The sequence below is a fragment of the Oncorhynchus nerka genome, linkage group LG26 (genome assembly GCF_034236695.1).
Source record: "Oncorhynchus nerka isolate Pitt River linkage group LG26, Oner_Uvic_2.0, whole genome shotgun sequence".
Classification (NCBI taxonomy): domain Eukaryota; kingdom Metazoa; phylum Chordata; class Actinopteri; order Salmoniformes; family Salmonidae; genus Oncorhynchus; species Oncorhynchus nerka.
Window position 1 is genome coordinate 17,433,934 of NC_088421.1, and position 13,186 is coordinate 17,447,119.

Here is a 13,186-nt window from a genome sequence, read left to right on the forward strand (position 1 = left end):
CCACTTATTACCTGGGGTTATTCAGGGAGGTAACCACCAGTAGCAGTCTGCAGACATTCCTAATTAGTCAATCGTTTGGATGCAGTGTTGGGTGGGGTTTTAGTCACATGGGCCGAGCGCTGCAGAGTTTAGCCCCTAGGCTGGTATCAGTGTGGGAGCCTATCTAGGGGTCCATCGGTGTGTAATAGATATCGCAGTGTGCTTTGGTGCGTTAAATAAACCAAATGGTGCGTGAGACATGTCTTCAGGACTTGCTGTGCGGTCTTCTCTAAGACTTCTCATTCTATTATGTGATCAACCTTTGTGTGCTTTAAGTGCCGTTCTGGGAATTATAGAACTTCATGGGTTCATCATCTGAATGGACATTGTGTATACAGTAAATGTGTAATATGTGCCTGTGTGTGTGTGTTGGTGTGTAAAATGTGTCTATGTTAATTTGCCCATGAAAAGAATCGGTGTGTAAAATGGACCCGTTGCAAGGGTGCATTGATTGCTTATCAGAGGGGAATGGGCAGTGTGTGTGTGTGTGTGCCTGTGTGCGTGTGTGCGTTTGTGCGTGTGTGTGTGTCTGCGTATATATCTCTGTGTCCATCAACAGTGTGTGGAGAAGCCTATGCTAATTGTTGCCATGGAAACTGAGTGCTGCTAGAGAAGTACAGATTCAAAGGGAGCATCTCCCCCCTCTCTCTTTCTTCCTTTTCCTCCCCCTCTTTCTCCCATCCCTCTTTCTTTTCTCAGTCTATCTGCTGCCATTCCCCTCATTCATTCAGTCTCCTCTTCCCTCTCATTGCTTTCCATCAAGGCCCACTCCAGCTGCCTATCCTCCCTCTCTTACTCTTTCTCACACCTCCTCCATTCTCTCTCCACGAATCTCTTTCTCTGTCTCTTGGTGTCCCTCCACCTCCTCATATGCCTTACTTTTAGCAGATTGTCTGTATTCCGATTCTCTCTCTTCCTCTGTCGCTCTTCTCTGTCCCTCCCTCCCTCCCCTGCTCCCTCTCCCCCTCCCCTGCTCCCTCTCCCCCTCCCCTGCTCCCTCTCCCCTCCCCTGCTCCCTCTCCCCTCCCATGCTCCCTCTCCCCTCCCCTGCTCCCTCTCCCCTCCCCTGCTCCCTCTCCCTCTCTCTTTAGAGGAGTGTACAATTGGCAATTAACACAGGGACCTGTAATTAGTGCTGACGAACCTCCAGCAATTAGTTATCCTAAAGAAGTATTTTTGTCATCTCTACACACCTCCCCCTTCCATCCCCCAGCCTCTCAATCTCTCCTCTCTCTTTCCCTCTATCCTGCTCACTGTCTCGTTCCTATAGGGTTTGTTTGTTCAGTTTTTCTTTTTACTCCCTCTGCCTTTTAAACTTTTGCTTTTGTTCCACGGTGAGTGCATGGTTCTTACACACACACACACACACACACACACACACACACACACACACACACACACACACACACACACACACACACACACACACACACACACACACACATACACTCCATGGTGCTTACACACACACACGCACACACACACACACACACACACACACACACGCTATTACAACCATCCCCACAATATTTAGGAGCAGCTGATATGCACACTCACTTTCAAAATGAAATAAAGTGCTGTAACCCAAAAATACCCTAAAATGAAGGCTGACGGTCTGCACTTTAACCCCATCACTATTGTATGTTTTCAAATCCAAAGTGCTGGATTACAGAGCCAAAACAACATAACATGTCCCAATACTTTTGGAGCTCACTGTATAGTTTTTCAAATAGGATATGTTTAACTACTTTTTCTTCTCACTTTGTGTCATTCTCTCTCTCTTCTTCCTTCTCTCAGTCCCCCCCCCCCTGCATCACTGTTAATGAAGGTCTATTAAAAAGAGAGATACAGTTTGTGGTCATTCACGTAAAGTGTTGGAGAGAGGTGGATGGAGGGATGGAGAGTAAATGTGTGTTGGGATAAAATAGGACAGAAGAGAGGAGGAGGGGTGAAGAAGCGGGGGGGTATTGAGACTTGTGATGGGGCATCCATCACTCCCTCCCTCAGCATCTGTCCGTCTTTCTGTCTGTGTATCAGGGAGCCAGTGTTCACTCATCACATCAAGCCAGTTCCTCAGTCAATGTGCATCTCTCTCTCTCTCTCTCTGTTTGCTTCTTTCTCATCCTCTCTCCCTCTCTCCTTTGCATTTCCCTCTTCCCTCCTCCTCTTGCCTTTTCTCTTTCCTCTCTTCCCTCCCTGTCAGGGATTCAGCCACCCATCCAGCGGGAGAGTTTATGTCATCTATAATAAAGAAAGTTATTCTGCTTGAAAACACCCCTTATGAAATATTGATCAGTATGAGTGTATATACCTTGTATCCATGTGTGTGTGTGTTTATGCACTATTGATGTACTGTATGTCATATACAACCTGTCCTAGCTAGGTTTCCATCCAATAGGCCACAGATTTTCATGCGAATATAAAACAAATCAGCATAAAGAAACTAGTGGTGTTTCCAGAGAAATGTACTTTTCGCTTAAGTTTTCATTTACCGAATAAAAACCTAAAGTCCAATGTGTTTCTATGGCATTTTCAACTCTACTGATATTTCTGTCACAAAAACTGTTGTATTAAATAGAAAACGTGTCTACTCTTGTCTTGGCACATGTACTCTAGCCAACAGCTCACAGTTACAGTGAGGGTAGGGTAGGCTACATGATGAGTTTACTATGGATAAACACCAGTCAAGCATCAATCATCATGTCACCAGAATAAGACCCTCGATATTTATTGGAAAGGAGCATCAAGATGCACTTTCACCACCCTGTGAAATTCATCATCATTTATTTCATCTGTGATCTAATAATAATGTAATCTAATGGTTTCCTGAATCATAGTGGAAGAACCACACACCATATCATCGCGTAAAGTTTACTTCAATATGATGGTTATTATGTCAATATTTGCACATAAAGGCGTTTCCACCATCATTTCTCGCATAATTCATTTTACCAATGAAAAAAAAAAAATTCTGTCAGCATTTATAAAATTGTACCGAGACTTCCTGTTTCCATCACAGCTGTAGTGATTTTTTTTAATACGGTATGACTTTACTCGCATAAAAACTGTAGATGGAAACATGGTTAGTGATACACTGATTCATGTTATAGGCTCTTGTCAATCCACTTAAGTCAATCAATGTGTATGGGCCACATTGACCTCTCTCTCTCTCTCTCTCTCTCTCTCTCTCTCTCTCTCTCTCTCTTTTTTTTCTCTTTCTCTCTCTCTCTCTTTTTCTCTCTTTCTTTCTTTCTCTCTCTCTCTCTCTCTCTCTCTCTCTCTCTCTCTCTCTCTCTTCTTTCTCTTTCTTTCCTCCCACACCCCAGGTATTACATTCCCACTCCTCGATTATGCCTGTCTGTGGCTGCCACAGCCCCTCCCACCCTCAGGAAAGGCGAGCGTCCCCCACGCCCCTGCCCCCCCAGGAGGTGAGACGTCCTCCCCGGCGCCGTGCGGCCCTCTCCTCCCTCTCCCTTTCCCTCCTGGGCCTCCTGATGTGCCTGTTCCACCTGCCCCCCGCTTGTCACTCTCGCAGAGACAAGGGCGGGGGCGTGGCCCACTACATCCCCATGGCCCAGCCCCCCCACCACCAGGTGCTGCCCAAGCTGGTGCAGGGCCTCAGCATCGCTGTGGTGCTGGTGGGCAACTCTAGCGAGGTGGCGTTGGCGGGCGCCCGGGAGAAGGACGACTTCCTGCACATGCCACTGGCGCCCAACGTGGAAGTGCTCACCATGAACGAGACGGACCCAAAGAGCATCATCAAGAGCATATGTGACCTGATGACAGAGCACTGGCTACAGGGTGTGGTGTTCGGGGACGACACGGATCAGGAGGCCATAGCCCAGATCCTGGACTTCATCTCCGCACAGACACATATCCCCATCCTGGGGGTCCGCGGTGGCTCCTCCATGATCATGGCTGCCAAGGTACAGTGTGTGTGTTTCTATGTGTACTGTGTGTGTGAGAGAGAGAGGGTGATCGAGAAAAGAGAAAAGTCTGAGCAACGGTTTTATCTGTTAGTGTTGATCCTCTGTATTTCATTGTTGTCTTGAACAATGATCTGTTCACAAATGAAGCGGCGACGGCTTTCTGGTGCAACGTCGTTATCACTATCAGATCAATGCTGGTTCATTCATGGGAAAACAGATGCAGAGGTTTGACAGAGAGCAAGAGGGGTTGTTTCCTTTGAAGAAAACTGGAAAGCTTGGGGAAGTTGGAGACAGGATCAGCGTGGTGCGATAGGAGGGAACAGGAAGACAGGGAGAGAAGACGTGCATAGAGAAAGAAAAGAATAACTCAAGTAGACTGGCATGAGAGAGAGAGAGAGAGAGAGAGAGAGAGGGAGAGAGGGAGAGAGGGAGAGAGAGAGAGAGAGAGAGAGAGAGAGAGAGAGAGAGAGAGAGAGGAAGCTGTACTGTCACCAGACATACAGTGTTACCTCGGCATGACAGAGTTCCACTAGATCCCTCTATGGCTCATCCCTATGATATTTCTCCCCCACCCCTTTTTCATTCTATTCACTTTAACCGTGTCTAATGGGATGAAACAATCTGGTCCTGCTTTATCTTAGCCGGCTGTGATCCGCGTTTGGACCATGCTGCTGGACTGGACTATTTTTTTCTGCAGAATAATCAACTTTTATTCAGCCTGAACAAATAGTGTACAAAATGGGCTCCCAGAAACTCCTAGAATTTCAAACAGTCTCCAAAAAAAAAGCTGCCCGGAATGAGGCCGTCCGCTGAGCATTCCAACTGACGTCACGTGCTTTCAGCACAACGGCTTCCATTGTGGATAAAACATTATCTCTGCTCACCCTTCCACGTTTGACCCTGCGTCAACAAGGTCCACCAGTAAACATGGCCCACTATGACCCACTAGGGACACCAGCCAGCCATTCATCCCCTATATCCCCATTACACTATGGAGGATAGCATTGGGCAGTCAAATGACATTTACCCCACACATCTCTATCGACAGGTACGACATCCACTGACCCTGCCCGTTGTGCCACGGCCATACATACGTGTCACTGACCCCATAGTATATCCTACACACATAGAAATATTTATGATACACCACCGCCCGTGTTAAACGTGTAAACATGATGTATTTTATTGTTCATAAAGAGGTGTACAGGGTATGCATGCAGACTGAAGGTGTAATTCATTAAGTGCACGTGCCATCCATGCGCCAGGAGCCCAGGCTTGTGCTGCTGCGGCTAAATGGATTTCCCAGGCCGGAAGCCAACACAGGGCCCAGGAGAGAGAAATGGAGCCACATCCAAGGCCATGCTAGTCTCCGTCTCCAAACGGATTTGTGTCTGTTGTTTAATGGGCTGAAACAATATTGTTTGAGAATATGGTAGAATAAGAGCGGGAGAAGGAGAGGGATGGTGAAAGAGAATCTGGGGGAAGATGGACAGCAGGTGTGTGGAGAGGACGGCGCTGCAGAAGCTAGCTGCTGGAAACGTGGTAGACAGAGTGAGATAGCAACACAGACTGGAGGCGTGAAGGAGCAAGGAGAGGCCCCGTAGCTGGGAAGAGAAACGAGAGAGAGACAGAGTGAGACAGCAGCACAGACTGGAGGCGTGAAGGAGCAAGGAGAGGCCCCGTAGCTGGGAAGAGAAAAGAGAGAGAGACAGAGTGAGACAGCAACACAGACTGGAGGCGTGAAGGAGCAAGGAGAGGCCCCGTAGCTGGGAAGAGAAACGAGAGAGAGACAGAGTGAGACAGCAGCACAGACTGGAGGCGTGAAGGAGCAAGGAGAGGCCCCGTAGCTGGGAAGAGAAAAGAGAGAGAGACAGAGTGAGACAGCAACACAGACTGGAGGCGTGAAGGAGCAAGGAGAGGCCCCGTAGCTGGGAAGAGAAAAGAGAGAGAGACAGAGTGAAGAAGGTAAAATCAAAGGTTGAAGCAGAGAGCTTGAGAAAATGTGGTGTAAAAGGATTTGGGAACTAGACTGAACAAAAATATTAACGCAACATTCAACAAGTTCAAGGATTTTACTGAGTTACAGTTCATATGAGGAAATCAGTCAATTTAAATAAATTCATTAGGCTCTAATCTATGGATTTCACATGACTGGGCAGGGGCGCAGGCATCGGTGGGCCTGGGAGGGCATAGGCCCACCCACTTGGGAGACTTGCACACACACTGGGGAGCCAGGCCCAGCCAATCAGAATGAGTTTTTCCCCACAAAAGGGCTTTATAGACAGAAATACTGTCTCAGGTGGCTGGTCTCAGATGATCCTGCAGGTGAAGAAACCGGATGTGGAGGTTCTGGGCTGGTGTGGTTACATGTGGTCTGAGGTGAAGAAGCTGGATGTGGAGGTTCTGGGCTGACGTGGTTACATGTGGTCTGAGGTGAAGAAACCGGATGTGGAGGTTCTGGGCTGGTGTGGTTACATGTGGTCTGCGGTTTTGAGGCCGGTGGGACGTACTACCAAATTCTCTAAAACGGCGTTGGAGTCGGGCTTATGGTAGAGAAATTAGCATTCAATTCTCTAGCAACAGCTTGAGTCATCTCTGGCATTGTGTTGTGTGACAAAATTGCAAATTCTTTCTTGATATGCTACACTTGTCAGATGGATGGATTATCGCGGCAAAGGAGAAATGCTCACTAAAAACATGGATGTAAACGAATTTGTCCACATAATTTGAGATAAATACGTTTTTATTGCGTTTGGATTTTTTTTAAATTTTAAATTTAAATTTCAGTTCATGAAACATGGGACCAACACTTTACATGTTGTGTTTATATTTTTGTTCAGTATAATAAGCTTTGGACAGATCGACAGATCGAGATGGGGGAAAGGGAAATGTAAAAGAAGGTCTTCATCTCTCTCTTTCTCTCCCTCTGTCTCTCTCACTGTCGCTCCCTCTTTCTCTCTCTCTCTTTCATGCAAGGCCAAATGCCGCTGATGCAGTTGGCAAGGCAACCCTTTGCTTACCTATACAGCAGGATCATAAGTGAGACAGAGAGCCGAGGGGAAATAAGATCTGTTTTAAAGCTGATGTCTGGAATAGAAAACAGGAGTGGTGCTGAAATAGTGCACAGAGTAGTATCTACAGTGGGTTTTGGTGTGGTGTTGTGAAATATACAGTATCTATATATTTTTTATTGTGAAATTGAAACCAAGGGATGGGTGACGGATAGACGGATGGACCAAAGGATGGTGTTATAGAGGAACAGAGGGACGGTGCGACAGCTGGTGGGTCTCCGACAGCGTCACCCAGGAATGAGGGAAAATATGGTTGAGGTGGAGAGAAGCGAAAGATGGATAGAGGGAAGCTGTACTCACATCTGTATCAATGAATAAGATGGAAGAGAAAGAAGGGTGAGAGAGGAGCAAGTGCATTACTGCATGACGGAAAGAGAGAGAGATAGAAGGAAAGAGAGATAGAAGGAGAGAGAGAGATAGAAGGAGAGAGAAATGGAAAGAGATAGGAGAGAGAGATGAAAGAGAGATAGAAGGAGAGAGAGAGATGAAAGAGAGAAGGAAAGATAGATGGAAAGAGAGAAGGAAGGAGAGATGGAAAGAAAGAGAGATGGAAATAGAGATAGAAGGAGAGAGAGATGGAAAGAGAGATGGAAGGAGAGACCTAAGGAGAGATAGAAGGAGAGAAAGAAAGAAAGATGGAAGGAAGGAAAGAGAGATAGAAGGAGAGAGAAATGGAAAGAGAAAAGGAAAGAGATAGAAGGAGAGAGAGAGAGATGGAAAGAGAGAAGGAAGGAGAGAAGGAAAGAGAGATGGAAAGAAAGAGAGATGGAAATAGAGATAGAAGGAGAGAGAGATGGAAAGAGAGATGGAAGGAGAGACCTAAGGAGAGATGGAAGGAGAGAAAGAAAGATGGAAGGAAAGAGAGATAGAAGGAGAGACCTGAGGAGAGATGAAAAGAGAGATAGAAGGAGAGAGAAATGGAAAGAGAAAAGGAAAGAGATAGAAGGAAAGAGAGATGGAAGGAAAGAGAGAGATATGAAAGAGAGATAGAAGGAGAGAGACAGATGGAAAGATAGATGGAAAGAGAGAAGAAGGAGAGATGGAAGGAAAGAGAGATGGAAATAGAGAGAAGGAGAGAGAGATGGAAAGAGAGATGGAAGGAGAGACCTAAGGAGAGATGGAAGGAGAGAAGGAAAGAGAGATGGAAGGAGAGAAGGAAGGAGAGATGGAAGGTGAGAAGGAAAGAGAGATGGAAGTATGCAGATTGAAGCAGTTTGGGATAGATCATTCTTCTATGGATTAGAGTTGCTGGTACTGTATAATGCTACAGCATCTAGTTTACATACCAAACACTCTATTTAGTGATCATCATTTGCCTCTTAATCTAGCACAATTGGTAACATATTGTTTAGCTACCAAAAATGATGTCAACTCTTGTGAAGATATTGACAAGTAGGGTTAAATTCCACAGGGTTCAATTCTCGGGCCGACTCTTTTCTCTGTCTATATCAATGATGTCGCTCTTGCTGCGGGCGATTCCCTGATCCACCTCTACGCAGACGACACCATTCTATATACTTCTGGCCCTTCCTTGGACACTGTGCTAACTAACCTCCAAACGAGTTTCAATGCCATACAACACTCCTTCCGTGGCCTCCAACTGCTCTTGTAAAACCAAATGCATGCTTTTCAACCGTACACTCCCCGCACCCGCCCGCCCGACTAGCATCACCACCCTGGATGGTTCCGACCTAGAATATGTGGACAACTATAAATACCTAGGTGTCTGGCTAGACTGTAAACTTTCCTTCCAGACTCATATTAAACATCTCCAATCCAGAATCAAAACTAGAATCGGCTTTCTATTTCGCAAAACAAAGCCTCCTTCACTCACGCCGCCAAACTTACCCTAGTAAAACTGACTATCTTACCGATCCTCGACTTTGGCGATGTCATCTACAAAATAGCTTCCAACACTCTACTCAGCAAACTGGATGCAGTCTATCACAGTGCCCTCCGTTTTGTTACCAAATCACCTTATACCAGACACCACTGCGACCTGTATGCTCTAGTCGGCTGGCCCTCGCCACGTATTCATCGCCAGACCCACTGGCTACAGGTCATCTATAAGTCCATGCTAGGTAAAGCTCCGCCTTATCTCAGTTCACTGGTCACGATAACAACACCCACCCGTAGCATATGTTCCAGCAGGTATATCTCACTGATCATCCCCAAAGCCCACACCTCATTTGGCCGCCTTTCCTTCCAGTTCTCTGCTGCCAGTGACTGGAACGAATTGCAAAAATCGCTGAAGTTTTATCATCACCAACTTTAAACATCAACTATCTGAGCAGCTAACTGATCGCTGCAGCTGTACATAGTCCATCTGTGAATAGCCCACCCAATCTACCTACCTCCTCCCCATACTGTTTTTATTTTATTTACTTTTCTGCTCTTTTGCACACCAGTATCTCTACTTGCACATCATCATCTGCTCATTTATCACTCCAGTGTTAATCTGCTAAATTGTCATTATTCGCTCCTATGGCCTATTTATTGCCTTACCTCCTCGTGCCTTTTGCACACAATGTATATAGACTTTCTTTTTTCTACTGTGTCATTGATTTGTTTATTGTGTTATTGGCTTGTTTATTGTTTACTCCATGTGTAACTCTGTGTTGTTGTCTGTGTCACACTGCTTTGCTTTATCTTGGCCAGGTCGCAGTTGTAAATGAGAACTTGTTCTCAACTAGCCTACCTGGTTAAATAAAGGTGTTCTCAACTAGCCTACCTGGTTAAATAAAGGTGTTCTCAACTAGCCTACCTGGTTAAATAAAGGTGTTCTCAACTAGCCTACCTGGTTAAATAAAAAAATAAACAAGTCTTCAAGGTTAACTTGATAGCCTGACAAATAGCTGGTGATGTAAGTTATCACCTCAGGGCATCCTATTGGATGAACAGCAGTTCATCTAGACTACACCAGCCAGCCAGCCAGCCAGTCTTCAATATGGAAGAGATTGCATCCTCACCTACAGTGGTGATGGGATTTAAATATCACAACGTCAGAAATAAATGCAAACAGGAAAGTAACCAAATGACCCCCGAGGAATCTAATCCAATATGAATCACGGTCTCTACACGTTTTTTATCAGCACAATCAAACAACAGAAGACGTGCATAAATATTTGATTGCACTGCATTGTTTTATATATTATTATACATTTTATTTTACTAGGCAAGTCAGTTAAGATCAAATTACTTATTTACAAAGACGGCCTACTCTGGCCAAACCCTAACCAGGAAGATACTGGGCCAATTGTGCGTCACCCTATGGGACTCCCGATCACGGCCAATTGTGATACAGCCTGGGATCGAACCAGGGTTTGTAGTGACACCTCTAGCGCTGCACCACTCAGGATCCCATGTATAGACAATGGGAAATAAGAATATTAATGAACCGCTGTTGCGATGCACATTTTCCCTGAGGATTCCAAAAGCACTTTAGCTTCTCACTGTTGAGACAGCTTCTACCACCAGGCCATTGAGCAGCTAAACCCTAGCTGTCTACCCGCATGCACCTTAAAACCTCTAAAGGATCGGTGGGTCCCCCACAGGACGGTTGAGCTAATGTAGGCTAATGTGATTAGTATGAGGTTGTAAGTAACAATAATATTTCCCAGGACATAGACATATCTGATTTTGGCAGAAAGCTTAAATTCTTGTTAATCTAACTGCACTGTCCAATTTGCAGAAGCTATTACAGTGAAAGAATGCCATGCTATTGTTTGAGGAAAGTGCACAGTTATGAACTTGAAAATGTATTAATAAACCAATCAGGCACATTTGGGCAGTCTTGATACAACATTTTGAACAGAAATACAATGGTTGTTTGGATCAGTCTAAAACGTTCAACATACACTGCTGCCATCTAGTGGCCAAAATCAAAATTGTCCTGGGCTGGAATAATACATTATGGCCTTTCTCTTGTATTTCAAAGATGATGGTAAAGATGATGGTATAAAAACATTTCTATGTATTATCTTTTACCAGATCTAATGTGTTATATTCTCCTAAATTAATTTAGCATTTCCACAAACTTCAAAGTATTTCCTTTCAAATGGTAGCAGGAATGTGTATTTCCTTGCTTCAGGTCCTGAGCTACAGGCAGTTAGATTTGGGCATGTCATTTAGGCGAAAATGGATAAACAGGGGTGGATCCTTATTATTAAGAGACCCTGTGCATTGATTCTCCACACACACACACACACACACACACACACACACACACACACACACACACACACACACACACACACACACACACACACACACTCATGCACGCTCACACACACTCATTCACTCTCTCTCCCTCTCACACACATGCTAACACACTATTTATTGACTATTTATTAAAGCTGCTACACTTCTCACTAAACTAGTTGTATATAACAGTCATCATAATTTGGCAGAACACAATTTATACATCCTACTCTATATTCAGCTGTGTACATATGTCTCATAACTTATTTTCGTTTATTATTTTTCTTGTACTTTTTATTACTGCTTGTAATTTTGGACATTGTATTGGGCATTTGATTCTTAAATTATATTGATATTGTATTGTTGAGGAGAGTAAGCATTTCACTGTACTGCTTACACCTGTATCCGTGACCAGTAAACTTTGATTTGTTTGGAAATAGCCCCTCCCTCTCCCTCTGTTGTTGTGTAACAGTGGGAGTGTAATGCTAACCGCTAGGTCAACCATGAGGAACAAAACAAGCCTTTTTTTATTTAGCCTGTCAAGGTGTGACCGAGGTGACCAATTAGTTCCTGTTCCTGCCTGGCTGCATTAAGGATATTTTTATTTCCAATGTTTACGTTATGGTGCTTACTGTGTGTTTGTGCGTGTGTGTGTGTTTATGTTTGTCTGTGTGTATGTTTGTTTATGTTTGTGTGTGTGTGTGTGCATGCATGAGTTTATGTGTGTCTTTGCGTGTGTGTGTGTGTGTGTGTGTGTGTGTGTGCGTGCGTGTGTGTGTTGGTGTGTGTGTGTGTGTGTGTGTGTGTGTGTTGTCTAGAGGAAATGATGGAGCTGAAATGTGTCTAGGCCTAATTGTTGTGGGGGGATGAGTGCAGCAAGCTAGTTGAAGCATTTAATCACAGTACAACAGGGAATTGACTGACAACAGTTATGCTCAGGCCTTGTTTATGTCCTTCTTCCTGTGAGGGAGGGACATAAGGAGTGGCACTTGCCTCCCTTGGGCACTATATCCGTTGTCATTTTATGGCAATGATGTGAGCACAAGGGCAGGAACACCATGTTTCCCCCGTGAGGAACACTCCCCCTCTTTTCTATACCGGGGGCTTTCATTTAAATCCTGTTGAGTTGGTCTTTCTGCACACATTTATATTCTCAATTATGGCTTACAATAACACCTTTTGTTGTACTAATCAGTGAGGTCCTGATTCTATTATAGTAATGTGCTGTTCTGCACCACAGAGCCATGTCTCCCTAAAACAGCCGCAATTAGAAGCATTTGTAAACGATAAGGGAATTAAAATAAAGCACCTCTCTGTCCGGCTGGCTCTCTGTTGGTGGCATGGCTCTGAGTGATTAGGTGCTGTTGCTGTGGTTCTGGTTCATGACGTGGTGCGGAGGGAAGGAACACACTGGAACACTCCATCTAGCCCATCCTTTGGGCTCGTTTTTGTCTGCTCTCCTTCTTTTTGGCATTGTTTCTCGACCTCTTTTTCTTCCTCCCTGTCTCATAGTACCCCCTTTTTGTCCTGTTTTAGAAATGTGACAGTTCAGTGTGTGTGTGTCCCTTTTGAGTGAGAGAGAGAGTCAGGAGGAGAGAGAGAGAGAGAGAGAGAGAGAGGAGGAGAGAGAGAGTCAGGAGGAGAGAGAGCGGAGGAGAGAGAGAGTCAGGAGGAGAGAGAGAGTCAGGAGGAGAGAGAGAGTCATGAGGAGAGAGAGAGAGAGAGAGATAGAGAGAGAGAGAGTGAGAGAGAGAGAGAGGAGGAGAGAGAGAGTCAGGAGGAGAGAGAGAGAGAGAGAGAGAGAGAGAGGAGAGAGAGAGAGTCAGGAGGAGAGAGAGCGGAGGAGAGAGAGAGTCAGGAGGAGAGAGAGAGTCAGGAGGAGAGAGAGAGGAGGAGAGAGAGGAGGAGAGAGAGAGAGAGTCAGGAGGAGATAGAGAGTCAGGAGGA

The 13,186-nt window shown here is 45.2% G+C and overlaps 1 protein-coding gene across 1 annotated transcript in view; it reads left to right on the forward strand.

Annotated features, from left to right (window-relative positions):
• Positions 1 to 3,380: 3,380 nt before the first annotated feature.
• Positions 3,381 to 13,186, forward strand: part of LOC115110473 (glutamate receptor ionotropic, NMDA 2B-like) — an 80,513-nt gene continuing 70,707 nt past the window's right edge. The window contains 1 exon segment of the mRNA XM_065010175.1: positions 3,381 to 3,965. Within this exon segment, the coding sequence (XP_064866247.1) occupies positions 3,390 to 3,965 (576 nt within the window). The 5' untranslated portion in view covers positions 3,381 to 3,389.